Source organism: Papio anubis, chromosome 19 (genome assembly GCF_008728515.1).
Source record: "Papio anubis isolate 15944 chromosome 19, Panubis1.0, whole genome shotgun sequence".
Taxonomy (NCBI): domain Eukaryota; kingdom Metazoa; phylum Chordata; class Mammalia; order Primates; family Cercopithecidae; genus Papio; species Papio anubis.
In genome coordinates, this window is record NC_044994.1 from 71,059,035 (window position 1) to 71,085,270 (window position 26,236).

A 26,236-nucleotide genomic window follows, 5' to 3' on the forward strand; every position below is an offset into this window, starting at 1 on the left:
TTTTTCTTTTTTTGAGATGGAGTCTTGCTCTGTCGCCCAGGCTGGAGGGCAGTGGCACGATCTCCGTTCAGTGTGGCCTCCGCCTCCCAGGTTCAAGCAATCCTCCTGCCTCAGCCTCCCGAGTAACTGGGTTTACAGGTGCCTGCCACTGCGCCTGGCTGATGTTTTGTATTTTTAGTAGATACGGGTTTCACTATGTTGGCCAGACTGGTCTTGAACTCCTGACCTCGTGATCCACCCGCCTCGGGCTGGGATTACAGGTGTGAGCCACGCCCATCCCTTTTGCCAACTTTTTAACTGGGTTGTTTAATTCATTTTGTGTATGGGGTAAGGTGTGGGTCCATATTCTTTTGTATGAATATCAGGTTGTCCTAGTATGATCTGTTGGAAACAATGTTTTTTCTCCATGGAGTTGAAAAATTATTAAAACTCTTTGATGCTTGAATGGTGGCATGGTGGAGGAAGGATGAAGAAGGTAGGCCTTAGTATTGGAGGAAAAAATCCCCAAATGGCCTGGTAAATTATGTATAACTTTGCATTGTCTTTGTAAGAATATAATATAGATCTATCTTATTTTTAAAATTGTTGTAACGGAGGGGCTAGGCAGAGGTGTTTTTCTGGTGTATTTATTGTATCATTCAGAAATAACTAGAGTGGTGATGGCAGTGAAATGGCAGAGTTGGCGGCTCCATATGTCTGCCCTTCCACAGAAACATTGAAAATCAGGCAGAAACTGTTAGAACTAACTACTTCAGAGCTCTAGAAAAGTCAAAGGTTTACAGCACCCAGGAAATTGCTGCTTCCAGAAAAAGTCAACCTAGAAACAGTTGGAAAGATTTTCCCCCACAATTGCCTTGATCTCAACACCTTCTCCCAATCCTGTAACAGGGCACTAGTCTTGAAGATGATGGCCCATGTTCGCCGTTTGCAGCTTATTCCAAAAGAATTGTTTCTGCGTCTAACCAGTTGGGGGACTGCTTGGAGGGTTGACGCTAGGTGCTTGTCTTTTTTCACCTAACTTGAACTCAGGACAGAAAAGCAGAAATGTAGCGGGATTTCTCAAACATATGCAAGGCTAATGAACAGCCTGTAGTAGCCTAGGGCAAAAGATGACAGTCAAGCCAGACAGTAGAGTGTCAAGTGCCAGGCAGAAGAAGCTGGGGAGGGAGTCTCTTTGGGAAATTTGAGCATTCAGAAATTCCTCTGTGCTGCTGGGAAGTTTGGAAGTGACGTGCAAGCCGAGAACTGGAGGCACGCTCAGATCTAAAGTCTTTCCCTCTGGCTGGTTTCTAGGCTCAGTGCAAGTAGGAGGGGAAGGATGCAGCAGAGTTGTTAATGGCCTGGCTAAATCCTGCGTGAGGCTGCAGCACAGAGCCAGGCTGCAAAGCCCAGGACAGGTTTTGTTTGGGTTTGTTTCCTCCTCCCCTGCCCCTCCTTTTTCTCTCTTCATATTGAAGGGAATCTTTGTCAGAACACTGTCTGAATATAAGAATGGAAGAGAGACTTTAGAGACCATCCATGATAAAGAATACACACTTTACAAAAATAGTGTAGAAAAATCAGTAGATGAACACAGCTACAGCATGTAACAGTAAAATCAACCAAGAAGAGGGAGAAATAGCTAATTTCAAGAATTACCCGGTTATAATATATGTCCAGTTTTTTTTTTTTTTCTTTTTTTAGACAGAGTCTTGCTCTGTCGCCCAGGCTGGAGTGCAATGGTGCGATCTCAGCCCAGTGCAATCTCCGCCCCCCGGCTTCAAGTGATTCTCCTGCCTCAGCCTCCCGAGTAGCTGGAATTACAGGCATGTGCCACGATGCCTGGCTATTTTTTGTATTTTGTAGAGATGGGTTTCACCATGTTGGCCAGGCTGGTCTCGAACTCCTGACCTCAGGTGATCCACTTGCCTTGGCCTCCCAAAGTGCTGTGATTATAGGTGTGAGCCACTGTGCCCGGTGTGTGTCCAGTTTTCTACAAAAAACATTACAAAGTATGCAACAAAACAAAGTGTGGCCCACTCCCAGAAGAAGGTAATAGTAGCTGCCCCTGAGGAAAGCCAGACATCAGACTTAGGAGACAAAAAGTTTAAATCAGCTGACTTAAGTGTGCCAAGGTGCTCAAGGAAATCATGGGGATATTGCTTAAAAGATATCAGGAGAATGATGTAAGAACAAGTAGAGGATTATCTAAAGGAAGCAAACAAATTCTGGCACTGACAAGTATAGTAGGTGAAAAGAAACACTAGAGGGTTTCAGTAGCGGAATTGAGCACACCAGAGAATCAGTGAACTTAAGCCTAGGTCAATTGTACTTACCCAGTTTGAGGAGCAGAAAGAATGGAAAAAAAAAAAAAAAGAGCAGCTCTTAAGAGACCTATGGGACAGCATCAAGCATACCAAATACACATGATGGAGATGCAAGAAGGCGAGGAGAAAGAGGACAGAGAAAATATATGAAGGGATAATGGCCAAAAACTTTCTAAATTTGATAAAAGACATTAATCTGTACATTGAGGAAGTGCAGCAAAGCCCATGAAGGATAACAGGAGAAAAATCCATAATGAGATACGTAACCAAGCAGCTGACACCCACAGACTAAGAGGACACCCTGAAAGCAGAGAGAGAGAGAGAAGTAACTGGTCACACACAAGGGACCCTCAGTAGGATTTATCAGAAGCCATGGGGGTCTGAAGGCATTGGGGTGACATTTTAAAAATGGTGAGAGAGGAGCAAAAAAAACCTGTCAACTAAGAATTCTGTATCTGGTAAAACTGTCATTCAGAAATGAAGAAGTTTTCTGGGCCTGGTGGCTCATGCCTGTAATCTCAGCACTTTGGGAGGCCGAGGCAGGTGGATCACCTGAGTTCGAGACCAGCCTGGCCAATGTGGTGAAACTCTGTCTGTACTAAAAATACAAAAATTAGCTGGGCATGGTGGTATGCACCTGTAATCCCAGTTAGTCAGGAGGCTGAGGCAGGAGAATCGCTTGAACCTGGGAGGCAGAGGTTGCAATGAGCTGAGATCATGCCACTGCACTCTAGCCTGGGTGAAAGAGCAAGACTCCGTCTCAAAAAAAAAGCCAAAAAGAAGTTGTTAAGACATTCACAGATAAACAAAAGCTAATACGCTTTCGTGCATCTAAGGGCATTATCAAAAATGTAAAAAGAAAGAATGAGAGAAAATTGTATATCTGATAAGGATCCAGTATCCAGGATACATGAAGAACTCTTACAATTTCAACATCAGAAAGATAATCCAATTAGAAAATAGACAAACGACCTGAACAGACAGTTCTCGGAAGAAGATATACAGATGGCCAACATGCATGTGAAATGATAAGTCAGTCAACAGCCTTAGACCATAGGGAAGTACAAATCTGTATGAGGCATCACCATACACCACTGGGTTGGCTATAATTTTGAAAATATAGAATATCGCGTGCGAGAGAGGATCTGGAGAAATTGGAATGTTTGCATATTGCTTGTGGGAACAAAGTGGTTCAGCAGCTGTGGAAAACACACTTTGTTTCTCAAATGGTTAAAAAGAATTTAAAGCAGGGACCCAGTGTTTATTTAGTGTTTATTCACTATTCACAATAACCAAAACGTGATAATAGCCCGGATGTTCACTAAAAGATGAGCGGATAAACGAATGGATAGCAAATTGAGAAATCATGAAGGGTTGCTACATGCTACAACCTGGATGAACCTCAAAAACATTATGCTATGTGGAAGAAGCCAGATGCAAAAGGTCCCGTACTGTGTGCCTTCATCTATATGAAATATCCACAATTGGTAAATTAGTAGAGATAGACTGCAGATTGGAGGTGGCCATGGACGAGCGGAAGAAGGGAGTACGAAGCATCTGCCTAATGGGCATTGGGTTTCGTGTTTTGGTGATGGAAATGTTTTGGGACTTGATAGAGTTGGTCGCACAACATCGTGAATACAGTCAATGCCACTGAATGATGCACTGTAAAACGGCTTTTTATGTTATGTTAGTTTCACCCCAAAATGGCATAAAATGTTCAAGAAGACATTCTGCTGTTATGTCTTTCGTACGTCTGTGATACTTGAACTTCAAGTACTTTAAAAATAATTTTCACTATGTTTATTTCAAATGTACATGAAAATTTACCATTTGAAAAAGCCATCATTGCTGGTCATCTAAGAAGTGGAAGTTTCACATGTCAATAATAATAATGACAGCTGCTTTTTGACTTCCTTGTGTGTGTCAGATAACATTTAGAGTCCTAGTTCTCATATCCAGCATCGTCCAAAGGGGAGTTGATGTGCTTTCCAAGTTCTAGATGAGAAACCTGCGGTTTGTGAACTGTTTGCCCTGAGTCACAGTAGTTTTAGGTAGAGCTGGTGCTTGAACCTAGATCATCTGACTCCAATCCAGTGTTCTTTCAGCTGTGGCACACTGCTTCATGACTGGTGGTTCTGATACAGATGTTTGATGAGTAAAACCGGTAGTGTTAAAAAATGCATCAGTTTAGGCTTATTATTGAGCACAGTTTAGAATTTATTTTTTCGTTAAGAATGTTTGCTGTTTACCTCCTCCTCAGTTTCCAGTATTTCACAGTTACCTCTTTGAATGGCATTGATGGCAGCCTCCTTGTGTGCCTTTCTGTGGTTTGCTGAACCATATTTACAGCATTTGGAGTGTGTTATTTTGGAGTTCTCAAGCATACACTTATAGAAGTAAACTGGAGGAATGTTCTCTGTTACTTTTTTCTTTTGAAAAGGAAAGCCACTTATAAGTTGCTTTGTTTGGAAACAGAAAATATTTTAACCAATATATTATCACAGTCACACTAGAATTATTTTGAGTTATCTTGTGTTTTATTTTCTGATACTTTTTTGGGTGTAGGAATTTTCTATGTATGTTGCTGTTACTTTACTTTCTTCTTGTTTATGGCTGCTTGTTTTTGTTTTGTTTTGTTTTGTTTTGTTTTGTTTTGTTTTTAGTAGAGACAGGGTTTCACCATGTTGGCCAGGTTGGTCTCAAACTCCTGGCCTCAAGTAATCCACCCTCCTCAGCCTCTCAGAGTGCTGGGATTACAGGTGTGAGCCACTATGCCTGGCCTTTCTTGAAGTATACTTAAATCATTTTTGTTTCCGTGGTCTAACATCTGAGCAGCGTTTGAAAAGAATCCATCCCAGTATTTCATTTAGGAACATTCGGTATACATCATGGTATTAGATTGGTGCAAAAATAGTTGCACCAAGTAATTTTGTCATTGGAAGTAATAGCAAGAACTGCAATGACTTTTGCACCAACCTGTATGTCTGCTATGTAATGATATTTCACGAGCACTTTCCATTTATTATCTCATATTTTTAGTTCTCTGTGGCTGGACCAAGGTAGATATACTCAGACATGGCCATATAGACTCAGGAGTGGTTATAAACACACACACACAAACACTCACACACACTCAAGTGGGTAGATATACTCAGGCATGGCCACGTAGACTGAGGAGTGGTTGTAAACATACATATACACACACTCAAGTAGATATATAAACTCATTACCACTGTTTTTTCTCAGGTCACCCTTAGAGGGTCTGCATGAATTCATTTCTTAATGATATGTCGACTACAAGTCTTTCCATCCTTCCTTTTCACTTGATATGTGTGTGCCACCTCCAGGTCTAACCAGTGCTTCTAACCAGGGAGATACTTCTTAGTCACTAAAGCCGACTGAGGTCTGCCCCCCACGCAGCCCTTGAACAGTCCTTAGCTGGGCCTGGCTGATGGGACTTGACCGGCGGGCCTACAGCTCCTGGCCTGGCTCCAGCTCTGGCTCCAGCTGTCTCTTCTACCTGAAGTGGAAAATGGACTCCTCACTGCTGATACTGTTCCATCTTTCCTTGGCAGTAGCCCTTTCTTTTCAAAGTAAAAAGTATTTTCAAAAAGTGAATCTGATGCCATTTTATGGCTTAGAACCCTTGAGTCTCACGTGACTCTCCAACTCCCTGTGGCCTGGCCCTGGCTGCCTGCTCCAGCTTCTTCTGTGATTTCTGAAGTGTGGTTGCACTGGTTTTTCCTTTAGTTCCTTGAATAGGCCTCTCCTTCTCCCTCTTAGAGACTGGCGTTCAAAGTAATAGCCACTCTGTCTAGGGGTTCTTGTTCTGTCCTGTACTGTTTGGCCACTTCCTACTCAAAACTTCAGGTTTTATTAAAAGATTATCTTAGAGAGGTCTGCCTCGATTTCTTCAAATGTTACTCCCCACCCCAACCCACACATACATCCCATGGCGCCTGTACCTCCCTGTGGGAAGTGGCATTACTCTGAAGACTACTTCAATTCCTGGACTCTCAGTTTCATGAGCATGGGGTTCTGGTTTCCCCCAGAGTAAGTAGAGTCATTGGCACGTGGTGAGCACTCAGTAAACGGAGGGAGTCAAGGAAGAAGAAAGTTCCAGATCCAGATGAAAGTGCTGAGTCCGGTCTAAGGCCAGGGGGCTGCCCTGTGAGGTGGCACCAGTTTGCGTTTCCGTTGTGCCCATAAATGTCCTTCCGACACCCTTGCCCACTCACTCCAGTTAAAAAAAAGTCACTGTTCATTTGTGATCTTTTATAAATTACTTATTTAATACCTTTTGTTTCTGTTTTTACCTTATTAGAAAAAATTTCATTGTTCATTTGTGATCTTTTATAAATTACTTAATACCTTTTGTTTCTATTTTTACCTTATTACATTTTTACCTTATTACAATTTTTCTACTAAAAGGAATTTGCCTTTGTCACATGTAGCAAATATTTTTACCTTGACTCATTTTTTAAAAATCATTTTTCTTGGATGTAATATATAATTTTTATATAATTTAAATCTCCTGATCTTTTGTGATTTTTACTTTAATCTTAGAAAGTCTATTCGTTCCCAATATAAGTGAGCATTGTGTTTTCATAAAGTGTTTCTGGATTTTCATTTTTTGTAGTTAAGTTTTACTGCATTCATAATTTTACACTTAAGATGTATACTATGTGGAGAAGGGACCTTTCTTTTCTTTTATTTCCCCACAAATGCTCAGCAGTTGTTTCGAAACCATGTTTAAAGTTAGCAGAGTTCTTCCCCAAACCTTTGAGACTTAACCAGGTTTCTTGTCCAAGGACTCGGAATATGAGCTGCCTCCCCTGAACCTGTGCCTCTCTGCCTGAGCACAGTGTGGGCCTTGTGTGCACCAGGACTGATCTCAAGATGAATTTTATGTTTTATGTTAGTTAACACGAAAAGCCCCAGACTCCAAGTCATCCTTCAGATTCTCCATTTTAATCACCATGGGATAGTGTGTATCTTTATTCTTACCCTTGGTCTTTTTTCATTGGGTTTCCAGAATTCACGTTCTTTTTTTCCTTCATAACCTGAAGCTTTTGTATCTATGGATTCCTCTCTGAAGGTACCTTCCCGCTCTCAGACTGTGGCTCTATTCTGAGGGCCCACGTCCTAAACAGACCCTTTGGTGGCCCTAGTTTTGGCTTCTGTAGCCTTAGTGCCACTCCACCTGCAGTTAGGCCGCTCTCTCTAGCTCATTCTCTTTCGTGCCTGGACTCAGTTATTTTTCAACCTCCAGTTTATTGACTTTGCATCCTTTCTACCGTTCCTAGCCCCTTCAGTCTTCTATTTGAAGAAGTCCAGTTGGTCAATTTTATTTATGATTGTGCTTTTGTTTTTCTAAGAACTCTTTACCTAACCCATGTTTACAAATGTTTCCGCTGTTGCTCCTGTTTTCTTCTAGAAGTTTTTTACTTTTAGGAATTATACTTATGAATATCCATTTTGAGTCTATTTTTGTCTACTGTGCAGAATATAGGTGGTTTTTTTTTTGCATGTGGACATTCAGTTGTTGTCAGTAGTTTTTTGAAAAAGTGATCCTTTTTCTACTGCATTGCCTTTGAACTCTTCATGTGAGTTTATCTCTGGACTCTCTTTCTGCTCCACTGATCTGTTTGTCTGTCTGTAAACATCATGCTCTTTTGGTTACTGTTGCTTTATCATAATTTTTGAAATCAAGCCCTCAACCTTTGTTCTTCATTTTTGGAGTTGTTTTTGTTAGTTGTAGGCCTATGACTTTTATAATCGGCTTGCCAATTTCTACAAAAAAGCTCTCTCCAGTTTTGAATGGGATTTCTTTGGATCTGTAAATCCATTTAGCAGAGAACTGACATTTAAATAATATTTAATCTTTTGACCCATGTGTGAAATGCATCTTTCCTTTTAAAATTTTTTTCTCAGCAGTGTTTTGTTGTTTTTTGGGGGTTACTTGTCTTTTATCTCTGCTTTGAAGATTTTGTTAATAGTTTTGAGTGATTTGTTTATGATGTGCCTACGTGTAATTTTCTTTATGTTTTTATGCTTGGGATTCATTTAACTTTTTGAATCTGTGGGATGTAAGCTTCATTAAATATGGAAAGTGTTTAGCCTTTATTTCTTCAAATATTTTTTTCTTCACTCTCCAGTGTCAAGGTTTCCAGTTATACCTGTGTTAGACTGTTCGAGGTAGTGACACTCATTGATGTTTTTAAATTTTTCTTTTAAATTCTTTTTTCTGTTTTATTTTGCACAGTTCTATTGCTGTTATTCAGATTCACTATTCTTTCCTTCCAGAATGTCTGTTCTATTGTGTGTTAGTCTGTTCTCATGCTGCTAATAAAGACATACCCAAGACCAAGTAATTTATAAGGAAAGAGGTTTAATTGACTCACAGCTCAGCATGGCTGGGGGAGGCCTCAGGAAACTTAGAACCATAGAGGAAGGAGAAGCAAACACGTCCTTCTTCACATGGTGGCAGCAAGGAGAAGTGCCGTGCAAAGAGGGGAAAAGCCACTTACAAAACCATCAGAACACACTCACTATCATGAGAACAGCATGAGGGTAACCGCCCCATGATTCATTTACCGCCCCCCGGCTCCCTCTGACAACTACAATTCAAGATGAGAGTTGGGTGGAGACACAGCCAAACTATATCATACTGTTAATTTCATTTGTTGTGTTTTTTTATCTCAAGCGTTGTTGTTTTTGTGTCTGGAAGTTTGATTTGGGTCTTTTTTGTATCTTTCATGTCTCTTAACTTTCTGATCATTGGAATACAGTTTTCATAGCTGTTTTCATGTCCGTGTCTGCTAATTTTAACATTTGTGTCGGTTGTGGGTCAGTTTTGGTTGAATGGTTTTTCTCCTCCTGTGGGTCATCTCTTCTTGCTTCTTTGCATGCCTATTAATTTTTTATTGGATGTCAGACGTTGTGAATTTTACCTTTTTGGGTGGTGGATATCTTTATATTCCTGCACATACTGTTGAGTATTGTTGTGGGATGCTGTTCAGCTACTTGGATAGGCCTTGCTTTGTTACATCATTGGACAGATCTGGGGCATGCTCCATGGGGTTAGTTATTCCCCAGCGTAAGGCCAGACGTGGTCTGTGAGTCATGGGCTTCTCCAGTCTGGCTGGAAGGGCACTTTGTGAACATGGGCATTCTCTGTTCCTTTTGGATATCCCCCTGTCACTGCCTTCCTTTCTGGACACTCACTTTTTTCAGCATCCAGGCATGTTCTCTTTCAGGAGCTCTGCTCTGGCCCTTCCTTCAGCCTGCATGCTCTGTCTTAGACACCTGTTCGTGGCCTCCCCACTGTTTCCTGACTCCTGGCTCCAGTGCCTCCTTTCCTAGGAGTCCTCTCCTAACCCTGCCACAGTCACAAATGCCCACCTTTGCCCTCCGCCAGCATCCTGTGCTGTGTGCTCTGCCCTCATCTTACCATAGCACCTGCTACATTTCAGCATGCCATACACCCTTTAAACGTGTGCCGTTGTCACTAGTGTAGTACAGGCGCCTGCAGTAGGAACTGGAATGTAGTAGGTGTTGAGGAAATGGGTTAAGTACTGTCTTCAGAGTTTATGGGGGTTTCCTGTACTTCTTTCTTGAAGTATGTTCTTAGTGCTTTAATACATTTTAGGATTTCATCCATTTGAATTTGCTTTTGTGGAGTTTTTTACAGCCTAGAGTAGTAATACCATCTACATCATAAGATAAATTGTAACTTTTTGTTAAACTAGAATTTTTACCAGTATTTACTTTTATTAGGTAAGAAATTTTAGAATTAGCTAGAAGATAACAGTAATTTTGTTCAACTCAGTTTCATGGAATTATTATTGGGAACATTTATATGAAATATGTGGATGTTGTGGCCTGCAAAGAAACTAATACACTCAAGTGACACAGTTTTACATGAGCAGGCTCAGGCCTGGACCTCAGTGTTTTTGACTTACATTTCAGATCACCTTTGCAAGCGGAATGGAGAGGAATCCTAGTTTGTTCACTCAGCCACTTCATCACAAAATGTTTGTTGTGTACCTGCGTAGGGCTTTGGCACATCCCGTTTACTTACTTAAACAATATGCCTCAAACTCTACGGAGACACGTGGATGTGAGTAATTTGGCAATGAGACTACCTGCTGTTGCAGTTGAAGGTCTTAGAGATCTAAGTTTTGTTTACTTTGATCAGCTTATTTATTTAGTTTAAATGTGAGGTGGTAAACTATCATCTCAACTAAATTTGTTTATAGAAAAAAGTAAGTTATACTATATTTCACTTTAATGGATAGATATTAAGATTTAATGATTAATTACTAGAAGTATTAGAACCTTCTGTTCATTATTGTTGTTCTTGCATTTAAAAAAAAACAGTATTGCCTGGGTGTGGTGGCTCATGCCCATATTCATAGCTCTTTGGAAGGCTGATGTGGGTGGATTGCTTGAGCTCAGAAGTTTGAGACCGGTCTGAGAACATGGTGAAATCTCATCTCTACAAAAAATACAAAAATTAGCCGAGTGTGGTGGTGCGTACCTGTAGTCCCATCTGCTCCAGAGGCTGAGGTGGGAGGATCACCTGAGCCAGGGAGGTTGAGGCTGCAGCGAGCCGTGACTGTGCCACTACAAACTGGGTGACAGAAAATAGTAAAAAAAAAAGTTACTTATCTACCAATCTTATACCTTGTGTGTGTGTGTTTGAATATAAATACATTTTTATCCTTAGTTGCTAGTATTTGTGTTTAGTAGGTCTTACTTTGCTTTGTGCTTTAATCCATTATGACATGGACTCATTTTAACTACTTAGGACTAGAATGGTTGTAAATTCCTTTGATTTTAAAATGGGTTAATCTTTTTATAGTAAATCCACAAACCAGTAATGTGGTCATTTATTATCATCATCAATCTGTTCTGTACATAATCAAGTGTGCTAGGCTTTGACACAACTGCAGTGTGTTGGATGGTTTACAGCAGCATCACTGCAAACACGTGACTCCCTCCTCGTGCTGTGGTGGCATGTCGGCTACTACATCACTGGGACAGTAAGAATTTTTCAGCTCCATTATCATCTTATTTTCCCCACAGTGGCTCTATTTTATTTTGTTTTTATTTTTATTTTTAAAATTTTTGTGAGTACATAGTAGGTATATATATTTGTGGGTTACATGAGATATTTTGATGCAGGCATTCAATGGGGAATAATCAATAATCACATCAGGGTAAATGGGGTATCCATCCCCTCAAGCATGTATCCTTTGTGTTACAAACAATCTATTTACACTCTTTCAGTTATTTTAAAATGTGCAAGTATTTTTGACTGTAGTCACCTTGTTGCTCTAGCAAATACTGTCTTACTCATTCTTTCTATTTTTCGGTACCTATTAACCACCCCTGCTTCCCTCAATAGCTCCCACTAACCTTCCCTGCCTATGGTAATCTCTGTCTCCATGAGTTTAATTTAATATGGATAAATTTTGGATATGCATTTGGAAAGAAGAAACTACATGTTGTAAAAGTATATTTCAGTTACACTTTAAACCTATCATAGGATCTGAAATTTAGTGGATATTCAGATACTTAAATATTGATAGCATTTAAAGCACATTATTTACAGGTGTATATAAAGTGTTACTGGTGTTTATGTGGGTTATTAAAAGCTTCAAAGAGGTTAGATTTGCTGTGTAATTAATTCTGGGAAGGGAGGGATTTTAATCCAAGGGAGCAAGTGCTGGGAGCTTCTGCGAGTCAATAGAGGGCACCTTACAGTGGAGGGACGAGATTCCCGGTGAGGTACAGCAGGGGTCAACAGAGATGGAGGAGCCAGTTGGTAAAGCCTGGCAGTTAACTTAGGGTCTGTTTTGAGGAACTTACAGTTTTTGATACAAATATGATTATCTTCTAAATAATTATCATAGAATGGAATTTTTTTGGGGGATAAACACAGTCCTTAGTTTTTTCAACTCATTCATTTGGAATTAGGGAAATTATGATGTTATATTTTCTTTACACAGGCAGAAATTAATGACTGGTAGTGGGGTTGGTGGGCAGGTTATATGTTTAAGAAGCATTGGCTTAAGAATAGGTAGTTACGGCTGGGCGTGGTGGCTTACACCTGTAATCGCAGGACTTTGGGAGGCCAAGGCGGGTGGATCACCTGAGGTTAGGAGTTCAAGACAAGCCTGGCCAACATAGCGAAACCCTGTCTCTACTGAAAATGCAAAACAAAATTAGCCAACCGTAGTGGGGGGCGCTTGTAATCCCAGCTACTCGGGAGACTGAGGCAGGAGAATCACCTAAACCCAGGAGGCGCAGGTTGCAGTGAGCTGAAATCGCGCCACTGCACTCCAGCCTGGGCAACAAGAGTGAAACTCCGCCTCAAACAGCAAGCAAAAAAAAAAAAAAAAAAGAATATGTAGTTATTTGATATACATTTGCATCTTTCTCAGAGGAGCCTATAGAACTTGTTCATGGGAGCAAGTGAAATGAATGCTTTTCCTCTATGAGGAAAAACCCACTTAATGCTATTATGTTTCTGAAGAATGATGGAAGGGAACATTTATCACTAGAAAGATTTACTGGAAATATTTGATTGAAATAGTTTAGAGAGCGGAAAGTACTGTTGTTACCTTACTTGGTGATACCATTTGGCTGTGTCCCCACCCAAATCTCATCTTCACTTAGAGTTCCCATAATCCCCATGTGTCATGGGAGGGACCCAGTGGGAAGTAATTGAATCATAGGGGCGGTTGCTGTTCTTGTGATGGTGGGTGAGTTCTCATGAGATCTGATAGTTTTATAAGGGGCTTTTCTCCCTTTGCTCGGCACTTCTCCTTGCTGTCACCATGTGAAAAAGGACGTGTTTGCTTTCCCTTCGCCATTATTGATTGTAAGTTTTCTGAGACCTCCCCAGTTATGCTGACCTGTGAGGCAATTAAACCTCTTTCCTTTATAAATTACCCAGTTTAGGGTCTGTCTTTATTAGCAGTGTGAGAACGGACTAATATACTTGGTAATAGTCACAATTAACTAGTTCATTAAAGAACAAAAAGCTGATAATACATGACTTACTGAATGTGCACTTGATAGTATATTGAATAGGTAATTTTAAGAAAAAAATATGTCATTAGATTTAAATACTAGCATTTACATTGAAATATCTTTGCTGCTGTATTTAGAGCTTCCTTCTCTATCAAGTGCAGCTCTGAGATTATTAAATGTTGAGTGTCCATTTCATAAACACTTTGTGTCGTTGATTGCTCTGTAGGATTATTGAGGCCAGGTGACAGTTGTGTGTTTTGTATGTGCACAGTGACTCTTAAAATTGAGAGATTTTTTTCTGTTGTTACCAGACTCTCTCAAATATGATATTACTGTATTACTAGGATCAGTTGTCAGCTCAGTTAACAAAGTGTTGGCCAGAAATCAAATACTTAATGTAAGTGTGGGTTGTTAGAATGTGGCAGCAAAGATAATTCGTGCTGGACCTTCACTGGTGGACAGGTCTGTGAAAGTGGGTCGTTTTCCTCCTGTATCTTCTCTGTCCAGTGCCCTACATGTTCTTTGGCAAAGAGGACAGCAAATCAGTTATTCAGGATGCTAGGACTTGATAACAGTGTGATCATTTGTTCAAAATTTAGATACGTGTACTTTGAGCAGACACATAAGGCAGATGGTCATACTATTTTGTTACTGTACTCTGTTTAGCTTTCTAATACTTTGTTTGTAGTGTAATATTAACATTTTGAGAACTTTTTATGCTGTATTTTATCATAAACTTTTTTCCTTAAACAGGTAATTGAAGATAATTTCCATAGAAATGAGTCATAATCACTATATGCCTGAAAATTAAAGGCTCTTAAATATATTCTCTCTCTTTACCATGTTACAGAATAATAAATCTTTCAGAAATGTTAGATCTTAATTACAGTCAAAAAGGATATGTTTTATCTTCAAAATGTTTTAAAATTGTTTACTGTATTATGTGTTATGACTATAGTGTTTCTTTTTCTCTCCTTTTAAAATGTGTTGATTTCAGAGAATGTGAGAAAAATACAAGGAAAGAATTGGATAGGTAGGGGAGAGTGAAATTAGATGATGAAGTCTGAGCTCTGGGTCCGTGGGGCGTCTCTACTGCCAGATGCTTTGCTATGAAAAGCATAGCAGCAGGGGTGGAGGCCTGAAGCCTGAGTGACCGTGCTCACAGGAATTAAAGTGGACAGTGTTTTGTGAATCTGTTTTCTGGTTGTGTGTAGGCATACACTTAGTGGTTTTAAAGCTATGTTAAGATTTGTTTCACACATAATTCTAAAGAGCATTGCTATTTTATAATATAAATAAAAATAGCTTCAGCCCTTATTGGCTTATATAATTGAGGCATGTAGAAAAAAATACAACATAATGCATATAAAAGTTTTGATATCTCCAAAGCAGATCTTTAGGAACAGTGTGATACTACTGAAATACAGCTGCTTTAAGAGGTGTTTGGGAAATAAGATCTTTTAATAAGATCTTATTGAAGATCTTTAAATCTTTAAAGTCAGTTTAACGAGTGTGATGTTAGTTTTTGATAGCTGTCAACATAAACCGAATGTAAAAGGAAGGAACATTTTCCCTTGTTAGGACAGTAATTTCAAAAATGTAAAAATTAACACACAAGGCCATTGCTAGTCTTATGAGAGTGAGATGGAGAGAGTGAGGAAGTGAGGGAAGGAGGTTGGGAGACACCCAGGGGGAGAAAGAGAGGCAGATACAGAGAGAAGGGGAGGAAGGGAGAGAATGAATTTGCCTATTTTGTTACCTAAGTATGTCTCAAATTATGTATGCAACATTCATCTACTCTACATCATATTATACATGATATTTTATAGATATTTAAGTATATAGGAAACTTTATCAATGACTATTCTACATTAGATATTTTGTACATAATAATTTATTCACATAGATAAATCACTTTTAGTAATAAAGCTTTAGATATAACTTTTTCAGTCCTCTCCTGTGTTGGTAAAGCTATTAATAGAGGCTGATTTTATATACAATTTGCTTTATTTCTTTTTTGGTCAGTTATGTGCTAATTAATGCCATTTATGATATTAACTTAAGGATTTTTACATCTCTGTGTTGAGTTTTAATTATGCTCAAATCATTTAGTAATATTTCTGATCATTGTTAACTTGACTTGGAACTGAAACAATGACAAAACATGGTAATAGCCTTCTGAGTGTTGTCCCCTTTTAAATTACTATGAAGAAATTCTCCCTCTGTGTTTTTATTGGGAGATAAAAAGTTGTGTTTGGAAGTTTACTAAGAGAAGTTAATTATTAGTGACTGTCTGAAAGTATAAATACAGGGAAATTTCTGAAGTATATTTTTCTGCATCTTATTTCTAAAGTAATTATTTTTTAATTGAAAGTTGAACTTGAGTGTGCTATTGTTTCCTTGAGTTGACTGTACTTCTTCTTTTTTTAAGGTAAAGTGCAAGTTAAGAGTTCAGACATACAAGTTGGAGACCTCATCATAGTGGAAAAGGTTGATGAATTTTTAATATATTTTAGACCTATATATACTGGTTATTAATGTTTAGCCTGATTGCAAGTAACTTCTGAATTTGAAAGAAATTGTTTGAGACGTGTATTTTGAATCATAATATCCTTGTGTAAGATTTGTTGTATGTGAAGAAAAATCTAGATTTTTGTATATTCTGTTTTGCTAAAGTATATTTCAGTGTGTGCAAGCAGTCATATTTTTTTCTGAAATAAGATGGTTAACTGCTTAATGTTGCATTATCAAGATTATTTTATGTCGTCATAGAATCGTATTTGAACCTGTTTATAGTACTATGCTTCAGTTTGCAGAACTTCCTCCTACAGAGATAATCATCCCTCAATATCCATGAGAGAGTAGTTCAGGACCCTGCCAAGGATACCAGAATCCACTGATGCTCAAATTTCTTGTGTAAAATTGCATAGTCTATGCATTAATAAATCCTCCGTATACTTTAAATCAGTGGTCCCCAACCTTTTCAGCACCAGGAGCCAGTTTTATGGAAGACAGTTTTTCCATGGACCAGGGTTCAGTGGGCTTGTTTTGGGGATGAAACTGTCCCACCTCAGATCATCAGGCGTTAGATTCTCGTAAGAAGTGTGCAGCCTAGGTCCCTTTCGTGCGCAGTTCACAGTAGGGTTCGTGCTCCCGTGAGAATCTAATGCTGCTTCTGATCTCACAGGAGGTGGAGCTCAGGAGGTAATGCTCCTTTGCCCTCCACTCCCCTCCTGCTGTGCAGTGCCATTCTTAAAAGGCCCGGGGTTAGGGACCTCTGCTTTAAATCATCTCTAGATGATTTATAGTACTTAATACGATGGAAATGCTATCTAAATAGTTATACAGTGTTTTTTTATTTTTGTTTTCTTATTTTTTATTTTTATTTTTTTCCTGAATATTTTCTCTCAATGCTTGGTTGAATCCCCATCTGTGGAACCCGTGGATACAGAGGGCCAGCTGTAGTTATATTACACATAATTATTGGATATAATTCATATGGTTAAAAAATTTAAGAGGGAAAAGTGAATAGAAGTAAAAGCATTACAAAAGAAAGTTTTGATCAATGTAGGAAGAAGCTGTAAGAAAAACATTAGGTCCGATGTGGAGATCGTCAGGGCTGCTGGTGGTTTGGAGAGTGACTGAAGGTGCAGGCTTCACGTAGGGGAGCTGGTGGTGTTGAGAGTGACTGAAGGTGCAGGCTGCATGTGGGGGGAGTGCATTCAGAGTGCTCTCATCTGCCTCGTCCCCGACCACATGAGTGCTGTGTGCAGGACACCTGTGTCTGTGTTAAGGGAGTTCATTCTCAAGTGCTCTCATCTGCCTACTTCCATGACTATGTGAGTAAAAAGAGCTCAGATCACACACAGGAAGGGAGAAATTGGAAACCCAGGAACAAATATCAGAGGAAACCAACTGAAAATAAATAATAAAATGCAGACGTACATTCTAATGGTCTAAATACAGCAATCAAGACACAGAATAGATAAAAAACATACCAAAAACCCAAGATGCATCTCTATGTCGTTTACACAAAAGTCTCTTCAAATACGGTGACATAGATAGGATGAAAGTAAAAGGATAGAAAAATACATACAACGTAAAATTAAAAGTAGTAGGAGCTATATTAATGTCCAAGAAAATGTACTTCAGAGTGAAGAAAATTACTACATACAAAAAGAGATATTATATAACAATAATAGGATTAATCCATCAGGAAGATACAATGATCCTAAAGTGGTACTCACCAAACACCATATCCATAAAATTCATGAATCAACAACTTTCAGAGCTGAAAAAAGTAGACAAGTCCAGTTACAAGTGGATACTTCAGCACCACCCTTCAGGCGTTGGATAGAAGTAGTGGACAGACGCTCTGCAGGGATGTGGAAGATTTGCATAGGACCAACCAGCAGGAGTTGTCTAGCATGCGTAGACCACTGTACCTGTCAGTAGGAGAGAACACATTTATTTCAAGTGTCTATAGAACATTCACCAAGATAAGACATATTCTGTACCATAAACCTCAACAAAATGAAAAGAATTTAAATCACACAGAATGTGTTCTCTCACTATAGTAGAATTCTTAAAAATCAGTAACAAAGGCAACAGGAAAACTCTAAAACATGGAAAGTAAACAGCACCCTTTGAATTAATTTATAGGATAGATAGTAAGTCTCAAGGAAACAATACATATAGCTGAATAAAAATGAAAATTCTGCATTCTGGAATAAGTGGAATGCATGTAAGGGCAGTGCTGGGATTAACTGTACCATGAAACTCCTATGTGGAAACAAGCAGAGGTCTTGGGTCAGTAGTCTAAATCCCTACTGCAAGAAACTAGGAGAAGACAGCAAAGTTAAACCAAGGCAAGCAGAAGGAAGGCAATAATAAAGATACAAGTAGAAGTCAGTAAAATGGAAACTAGGAAGACAAGATAGAAAATCAATGAATACAAAAGCTGGTTCTTCTAAATAAGTTAATAAAATTGATAAACCTCTAGCAAGCAAGACTGATCAAAATAAAAAGAGTAATGTCACAAATCACCAGTATCAGTAATGAAATAGAGGCTTTCACTATAGATCCTGCAGCCATTAAAAAGACAGTTACGAAATACTACAAACACCTTGATGCTCATAAATAGAAGAAATGGACAAATTCTTCTGAAACCATAAAGTATAAGAATTCAGTCAAAATGAAATAGACAGTATGAATAGTCCTGTAACCGCTAAAGAAACTGAATTAGTAATTTAAAGCTCTAGGAAGGAAATAACCTAGGTCCAGGAGAATTCCTTAAAACCATTAAAGAAGACTTAGCATCAACTTCACACAGTTGTTTTCAGAAAATAATTGAGAATGCTACACTACCCAACTCATTTTATGAGGTCAGGAATGTCTTTATCTCAACACCAGAAAAAAAACAGTACAATAAAAGAAAACTACAGCCCAATTGATATCAGCAATATATAAAGAAGAGTAATACATCACATCCCAGTACAGGTTGTTCCAGGTATGTAAATGTGGTTCAGCATTCTAAAATCAAGCAATGTAATTTACCCTATCAACAGAATAAGGAAAAATCATGCAATCAGTTGTTGCAGGAACATCATTTGACTTAACCCAACACGCATTCATGATAAAAACTTTGAGCAGGTTGGATTAGAGGGGGAATAACCATATCTTGTTTAAAAAGAATCTACAAAAAAAACCTGTAGTCAACATCATACTTACTGGTGTAGGACTGAATGCCGCCTCTCTGAGACTGGGGACAAGACAAGGATGTTTGCCGTTACTACTCTTATTCAATGGCACTTCTAGTCTGTAAGGCAAGAAAATGAAAGAGAGATTAGACAAGAAATAAAAATGTCTCAATTTGCAGATGATATAACTATGTATACATGTACATAGATACATATACATATATGTTGAAAATCCGAACAGATCTGTAGAAAATCTGGAACTAGTGAGTTCAACACGGTGTCAGGTTATAAGATCGATGCACAAATATGAACCTCATTTTTATATAATAGCAATGAACATGTGGGCACAGAAATTTAAAATGCAGTACTCTTACAGTCATTCTATGAAGATGAAATCTATGCTGAAATGTACAATGTGTTGATAAAAGTAATTTAAGGAAACATAAGTAAATAGACCCGTCTGTTTTCGATTGTAACATTCTGCATTTCAGTTTTCCCAAAATTGTTCTGTATGCTTAATACCATTCCTATAAAAATCTCAGCAGGGTTTTTTTTTTCTTCTTATTTTTAAAGACATAGATACTCTTATTCTAAAACTAATTTGGAAAGGCACAGGTTGTAGAATAGCTAAACCAACTTTGACAAGGCAAATAAAGTGGGAGGAATCATCCTTCTTGATGTTAAGGCGTATGACATGGTTACATTAGTCAACATAGTGTGGAAGAAGGATAGAAACAAAAGTTAACAAAACATTATAGGGAAACCAGAATTAGACAAAGGTGTGAAAATGATTAAGTGGAGAAAAGGTAGCCTTCTCAAATGGGACTGGGCATCCAGAGGCTAAAAAAAAAGGTCATGGACTCAATGTAAAATGTGAAACTGCAAAACTTTTAGAAAAAAAAAATATTTAGAATCTGGGGATTGGAAAATATTTCTTAGAATTGACACCACAAGGACAATGTGTAAAAGGAAAACTTGATAAATTGCATATCATTAAAATTAAAACTGTGTGCCTTGTGAAAAACCATGTGAATACAATGAAAATCTACAGATGGAGAAAATATTTGTAAACCATATATTTGACAAAGATTTCTATCTAGAATATATAAAAACTCCTAAAACTTAACAGTAAAAAAAAAAAAAAAAAATTGAAATTAGAAAATGAGCAAAAGATTTCAAGAGACATTTTGACAAAGATTTACAGATAGAAAATAAACACATGGACCAGGCACAGTGGCTCACGCCTGTAATCCCAGCACTTCGGGGAGGCCGAAGGGGGCGGATCACGAGGTCAAGAGATTGAGACCATCTTCGCCAACATGGTGAAACCCTATCTCTACTGAAAATACAAAAAAATAGTTGGATGTGGTGGTGGGCGCCTATAGTCCCAGCTGCTTGGGAGGCTGAGGCAGGAGAATCGCTAGAACCCGGGAGGTAGAGGTTGCAGTGAACCGAGATAGCGCCACTGCACTCCAGCCTGGTGACAGAGTGAGACTCTATGTCAAAAAAAAATAAAAAATAAAAATAAACACATGAACAGGAATTCAACATCATTAGTCATCAGGAAATGCAAATTAAAACACAATGAAGTATCAGTATGCATCTATCAGAACAGCTAAAAGGAAAAAATGGTGACAGTACCAAATGTTGGAAACAATGTGAAGAATCGGATCACTTATATATTGCTTGTGAAAATACAAACAATACAGTTATTCTGGAAAATCACTGGATAGTTTCTTTAAAAAAACTGTGTAGCCATCGTACTACCCAACAGTTGCACTCCTGGATCTTTATCAGAGAAATGTTAAATTATGTTGATACAAAAAACCTGTGCAGGAATGTCTATATCTACATTATTGACAGTAGCTCAATTCCGGAAAGTCCATATATCCCAGGTGGGTGACTGGTCAGAGAAGCAGCTGTGCGTTCACGCTGTGGCATGCAGTGTTAGGAGAACACAGGGCTCCTTGCTCTTGTGGTGCCCCTAGTCTTGAGGGGAAGGAAAAAGAAACAAAAGTGTCCAATAATTGTTTGAAATTATCTGGTTTGTTTATGAGTGCTCCATAGAAGATAAGACAGAATAAGGACATAAAGAGTCTGAATATGAAATTTAAAAAAAAATACTTTTAAGAGCTGGGCATGATGACTCATAACTGTAATCCCAGCACTTCGGGAGGCCAAGGCGAGAGGATCACATAAAGCTAGGAATTTGAGACCAGCCTGGACAACATAGACCAAAGTTTAAAGAATTAGCCAGGCACAGTGGCACATATCTGCTGTCCTAGCTACTTGGGAGACTTAGTTGGGCCTGGGAATTCAAGGCTACAATGAGCCATGATCATTGCTGAAACATATTACAGAGACCAAAGTAAATGTAAAGACATTTCATGCCCATGGTTAGAAGTATATGTTGTTCAAAAGGTGGTGTTCCCTAAATTGATCTATAGATTCAGTGTTAATCCCTCTCAAAATCCCAGTTGATGTCTTTGCAGAAATTGACAAGGTGATTCTGAAATTCATATGGACATTGAAGGGACCCAGAATGGCCAAAACGATTTTGAAAAAGATGGACAAACTTTGAATATTTGTACTTCACTGTTTCAAAACTTAATACAGATTTACAGTAATCAGCATTTACAGGAGCTAGCGTTACACTGAGAATCCAGAAATAAACTCTGAAATTTATGGTTAATTGATTTTTGGCAAGAGTGCCTAGAAAATTTACCAAGGTGGGAGTGTGTTTGGACAGGGGCTTTTTTGGCCCCATGTTCTTTATGAGCTACATCCATGTTGTGTGTAGCTGTTACCCACCCATTTTGGGGTTGTATAGTATGGTTCTTATCTGTTTTCCTGTTGATTGGTTTTTAGGTTACATGTAAGTTTTGCCTAACATGAAGGATACTTTTGTGTCATATTGGACTGTATTTCTTGGTGCACACATCCACACATTGCTGTTGCAGGTGTGCCTAGGAGTGGAGCTGCTGTGTTTTGGCTTATGCAGTTCTGCTGTGGTAGACCCTGCACATGGTTTTGCAAAGTGGTGTACCAAATTCTGCTCCAATCAGCAGTGCCTTGGCATGTTTGCCAGCATGTGCATTTTCAGCCTTTTAAAGTTAGCGTTTCTGATATGTACGTAGAAGTGTTTTTGTTTTTTTAAATTAAGTTCTGGGGTACATGTGCAGAACGTGCAGGCTTGTTACATAGGTATAAACGTGTCATGGTGGTTTGCTGCACCCATCAACCCATCGTCTACATTAGGTATTTCTCCTGATGCCTCTCCTAGACCCAGAGTGAGCAGGCAACCTACAGAATAGGAGAAAATTTTTGCAATCTATGCATCTGACAGAGGGCCAATATCCAAAATCTACGAAGAATTTAAACAAATTTACAAGAAAAAAAAAACCCCATCAAAAAGTGGGCAAAGGATATGAACAGACACTTCTCAAAAGAAGACATTTATGCAGCCAACAAACATGAAAAAAAAATCATCATCACTGGTCATTAGAGAAAAGCAAATCAAAATCACAATTGAGATACCGTCTCATGCCAGTTAGAACAGCAATCATTAAAAAGTCAGGAAACAACAGATGCTGGAGAGGATGTGGAGAAATAGGAACACTTTTACACTGTTGGTGTGGGAGTGTAAATCAGTAGAAGTGGTTTTAATGCATATTTCTATGAAGTCTAATAAGATTCAGTACTTTTTCATATGATTTTGTGTGTGTCTGTCATGTGACAAGCCTGCTAAAATCCCTCGAAATTTCTCTTCTGAGTTATTCTTTCTTTTCTTACCAGTTTGTGGACTTTTGTGTGTTCTGGTTTGGAGTCTTTCGTTAGTTATATTTGCGTTGCAGATATCTTCCTCTTCTTTCCTGGCAGGCTGTATTGAACAGAAATTCTTAAATTTAATGAAGTCTGCTATTAATCTTTTCATTTAAGGTTAGTTTTTTAGACAATTTTTGTTGATGGTCTTTATAAGCATCCTTACCTCTCAAAAAGTCATGAAAATATTCTTGTCATGTTTAGTGAATGACGACAATTCAGTGGGGAAAGAACTATTTTTTTTTTCTTTTAGGCATTTTATTGTTTTGGCTTTCAGATTTAGAACTGTAATTCTAGGTAGATTTTTGTGTTTACATTGAAGTCGAGGTCAGGTATCATCTCTCATCATCCCCTGATGATACTGGGTTTTCTCAGCGCTATTGATTGAAAACACAATTATTTCCTCACTGATGGGCAGTTTCATCTTTCTCATAGTGTCCCTATATATGTGGACCTATTTTTGAACATACGGTTTTGTATTGGTATAATCGTCTATCTTGGTGTAATCCCATCTTTTCTTAACTACTCTAGTTTAGTTTAATTAGGTTGTACAGTTAATCCTCACATTTAATTTCTCTCAATAATATTTTATAGTTTTTTGTGTAGAGGTCTTACATATCTTTTATTGGTTTCATTCTAATATTAGTTTTTTTCCTAGTGTTAGAAAGAAATAGCTGTATCCAATAACATAGCTTTGTTCAGCTTTAACATGTTACGTGTTGACTGACAATCCATTTATTTACCAATTATCCATTTATTTACCATGGGTAGGTAAGTCTTTACTTAGGTCTCAAAAATCATACATAATTCATGAGATTATGTGAAGTATTCTTAGTATAATTATATGTTTTTTCTTTAGACCGATATAGCTTTCCCAGTTGATAGAACTATTAGTGATAATGATTAAATGTATGAATAGTGACTTGTAAAAGTTTGTATATGCCATAAAATATCTTTGAGTTTTTCTGTGTCATGAAAGAATATCTCAAATCTGTGGGGTTTTGCTTGTTGGCTTGTTCAGTCATAGATTCATTCTTTCACATCTATGAAGTGTTTTGTGTATGATGTGCTCTGCTTTGCGGGCATTGGAGGACCACAGTCCTCACTTTCCAGGGCCATTTAATCTAATGGGGAGGACATAATTTTTTATAAGGCGATACCTGCTGTGTTACATGTACAGACTAACAGAGGCCACAGAAATGGCAATATTTAACGTTTTTTTCAGACATAAAGCTTTTTTTTTTTTTGAGACAGGGTCTTGCTCTGCTGCCCAGGCTGAAGTACAGTGGCATGAACATGCCTCACTGCAGCCTTGACCTTCCTGGTGCTCAAGCCATCCTCAACCCTCAGCCTCCCTAGTAGCTGAGACCACAGACATGCCACCACACCGGCTACTTTTTCAACTTTTTGTAGAGGTGGAGTTTTGCCATGTTGCCGTAGCTGGTCTCAAACTCCTGGGCTCAAGTGATCCTCCCGTGTTGGCCTTCCGAAGTGCTGGGATTACAGGCGTGAGCCACCATGCCTGGCTGACATGAAGCCTTTTTTTTTTAGACGGAGTCTCGCTCTGTCGCCCAGGCTGGAGTGTAGTGGCATGATCTTGGCTCACTGCAAGCTCCGTCTCCCGGGTTCACGCCATTCTCCTGTCTCAGCCTCCCAAGTAGCTGGGACTACAGGCGCCCGCCACCACACCCGGCTAATTTTTTGCATTTTTTTTTTGGTGGAGACATGGTTTCACCGTGTTAGCCAGGATGGTCTCAATCTCTTGACTTTCATGATCTGCCTGCCTCGGCCTCCCAAAGTGGTGGGATTACAGGCATGAGCCACTGGACATGAAGCATTTTTAAAGTCACTACTACATACCAGTATATGACTCACTCATGGGAAAAAAATCTTAGCATTTCAACTAAAATGTGAATTAAAGTATCAATTTTTTATATACAAATTGTGTTAGTTATTTCAGCAGAATTTTAATTATATTAGTTGTTTTCATAGCTGTTTCTTCTTTGGAATGGAATTGTGTTAATTTATAAACCTGCATATAGGTAATTAATCTTTTATAATGCTCTTTGCAGAATCAAAGAATTCCATCGGACATGGTGTTTCTTAGGACTTCCGAAAAAGCAGGTATTTTTACGTTTAAAAAAACTTATCTAATTGTATATTATTATTGCAAAAACAAATTTACAAATATCTATACAAGCGAAAACTGTTTTCCTTACATTTTTAGTATGCTGCAGCAATGAGGAATATTCTGTAGAAATGGTATTTTACTTTGAATATAAACACATGAAACCTCTGAAAAAAGAGTCCACATTTCATATGAAGCTACTTTACAAAGAAAATACATGTACTCCAGTTACATTGCCGATGATTTAGTATTTTCATAGTTTAATTTTCGTTTTAAAAGGTAAAAGTAAAAATTATCCTGTAAAAATTTTCTTTGAATAATATATTGAATTCATTAACACCTAAGTTATATTTAATAGTCAATATTTAAAAAGGCGTTTGCTGTGAAATATATTTGTTTAAAAATAATCCTGTCAGGACCTAGATATCCGATGAGTGTTTTTATTCAAATTCATACTGACATCTAATTAAATGATGATGTTACTTAAATTTGATGGCTATTTTGCATTTGCAGTTTTATTCAGCAGTTCAGCAAATACTTGTTTACCACTTACTGTTAATACGTACCAGGCACTAACTGTTGCTTACGATACAAATGGGAGCAGCTTTTACAGAGTGGACGGTCTCGGTGGAAGTGTGTCCATGGACAGTGATAATCCTGATTGTGTACGTGCTGGACTCAGAAATGTTTGGGGCTATGTGGGAACAGATAATTTTGCCTATTGAGTGGACGCAGACTTTGCAGAAAAAAATGCTATTTGTATGACTTGAGCTTTCAAAAATATAAAGATGGAAAAGAGGTAATTGGATAGAAGCCTAGTGTGGCCAAATAGAAAAATTGTTGGAAATCGGGAAACCTGAGTTTGAATCACTTTGGCCCGTTTCTAGTTATGTGACCTTGCCAGGTGGGCACACGTTTTCGTCGTCTCTGAAATGAGGGAGGTATATCGAGTAATATCCAGAGTTTCTTTCTGCCCTACATTCCTGACATTTTTTATAAATGAACAGTGGTTTTTATAGGAAGCGAGGCGTGTTATTATTTTTATTAGAAACGCAGCATATATCTTATTTCTAGTGTGAAAACTGTAGAAAGGACTGTTAGATTTCAGAGTTGTTGATTTAATTTTTCTCTATAAACAACATACTTTCAGAAGTGACGTTTTTGTCATGAGAAAGAAGAAAAGTGTTTTCTCTTTCTACCAGTTGTTGTTATGATTATTTACATTGTGAGATGAA

At 38.3% G+C, this 26,236-nt stretch overlaps 1 protein-coding gene across 15 annotated transcripts in view; it reads left to right on the top strand.

Annotated features, from left to right (window-relative positions):
* The window catches only part of ATP9B (ATPase phospholipid transporting 9B (putative)), a 287,191-nt gene that overhangs the window by 51,810 nt on the left and 209,145 nt on the right, over positions 1 to 26,236 (top strand). For 14 of the 15 annotated variants that reach the window (XR_002518773.2, XR_002518774.2, XM_009192938.3 and 11 more), the window contains 2 exons: positions 15,784 to 15,842; positions 24,946 to 24,997. Coding sequence is in view for 13 of the 15 variants with exons in the window: in XM_009192938.3 (XP_009191202.2) it covers positions 15,784 to 15,842; positions 24,946 to 24,997 (111 nt within the window). In the remaining 2 variants the exon portion in view is untranslated. The remainder of the gene's footprint in view (positions 1 to 15,783; positions 15,843 to 24,945; positions 24,998 to 26,236) is intronic. The other variant, XM_009192946.4, reaches the window with a different exon arrangement.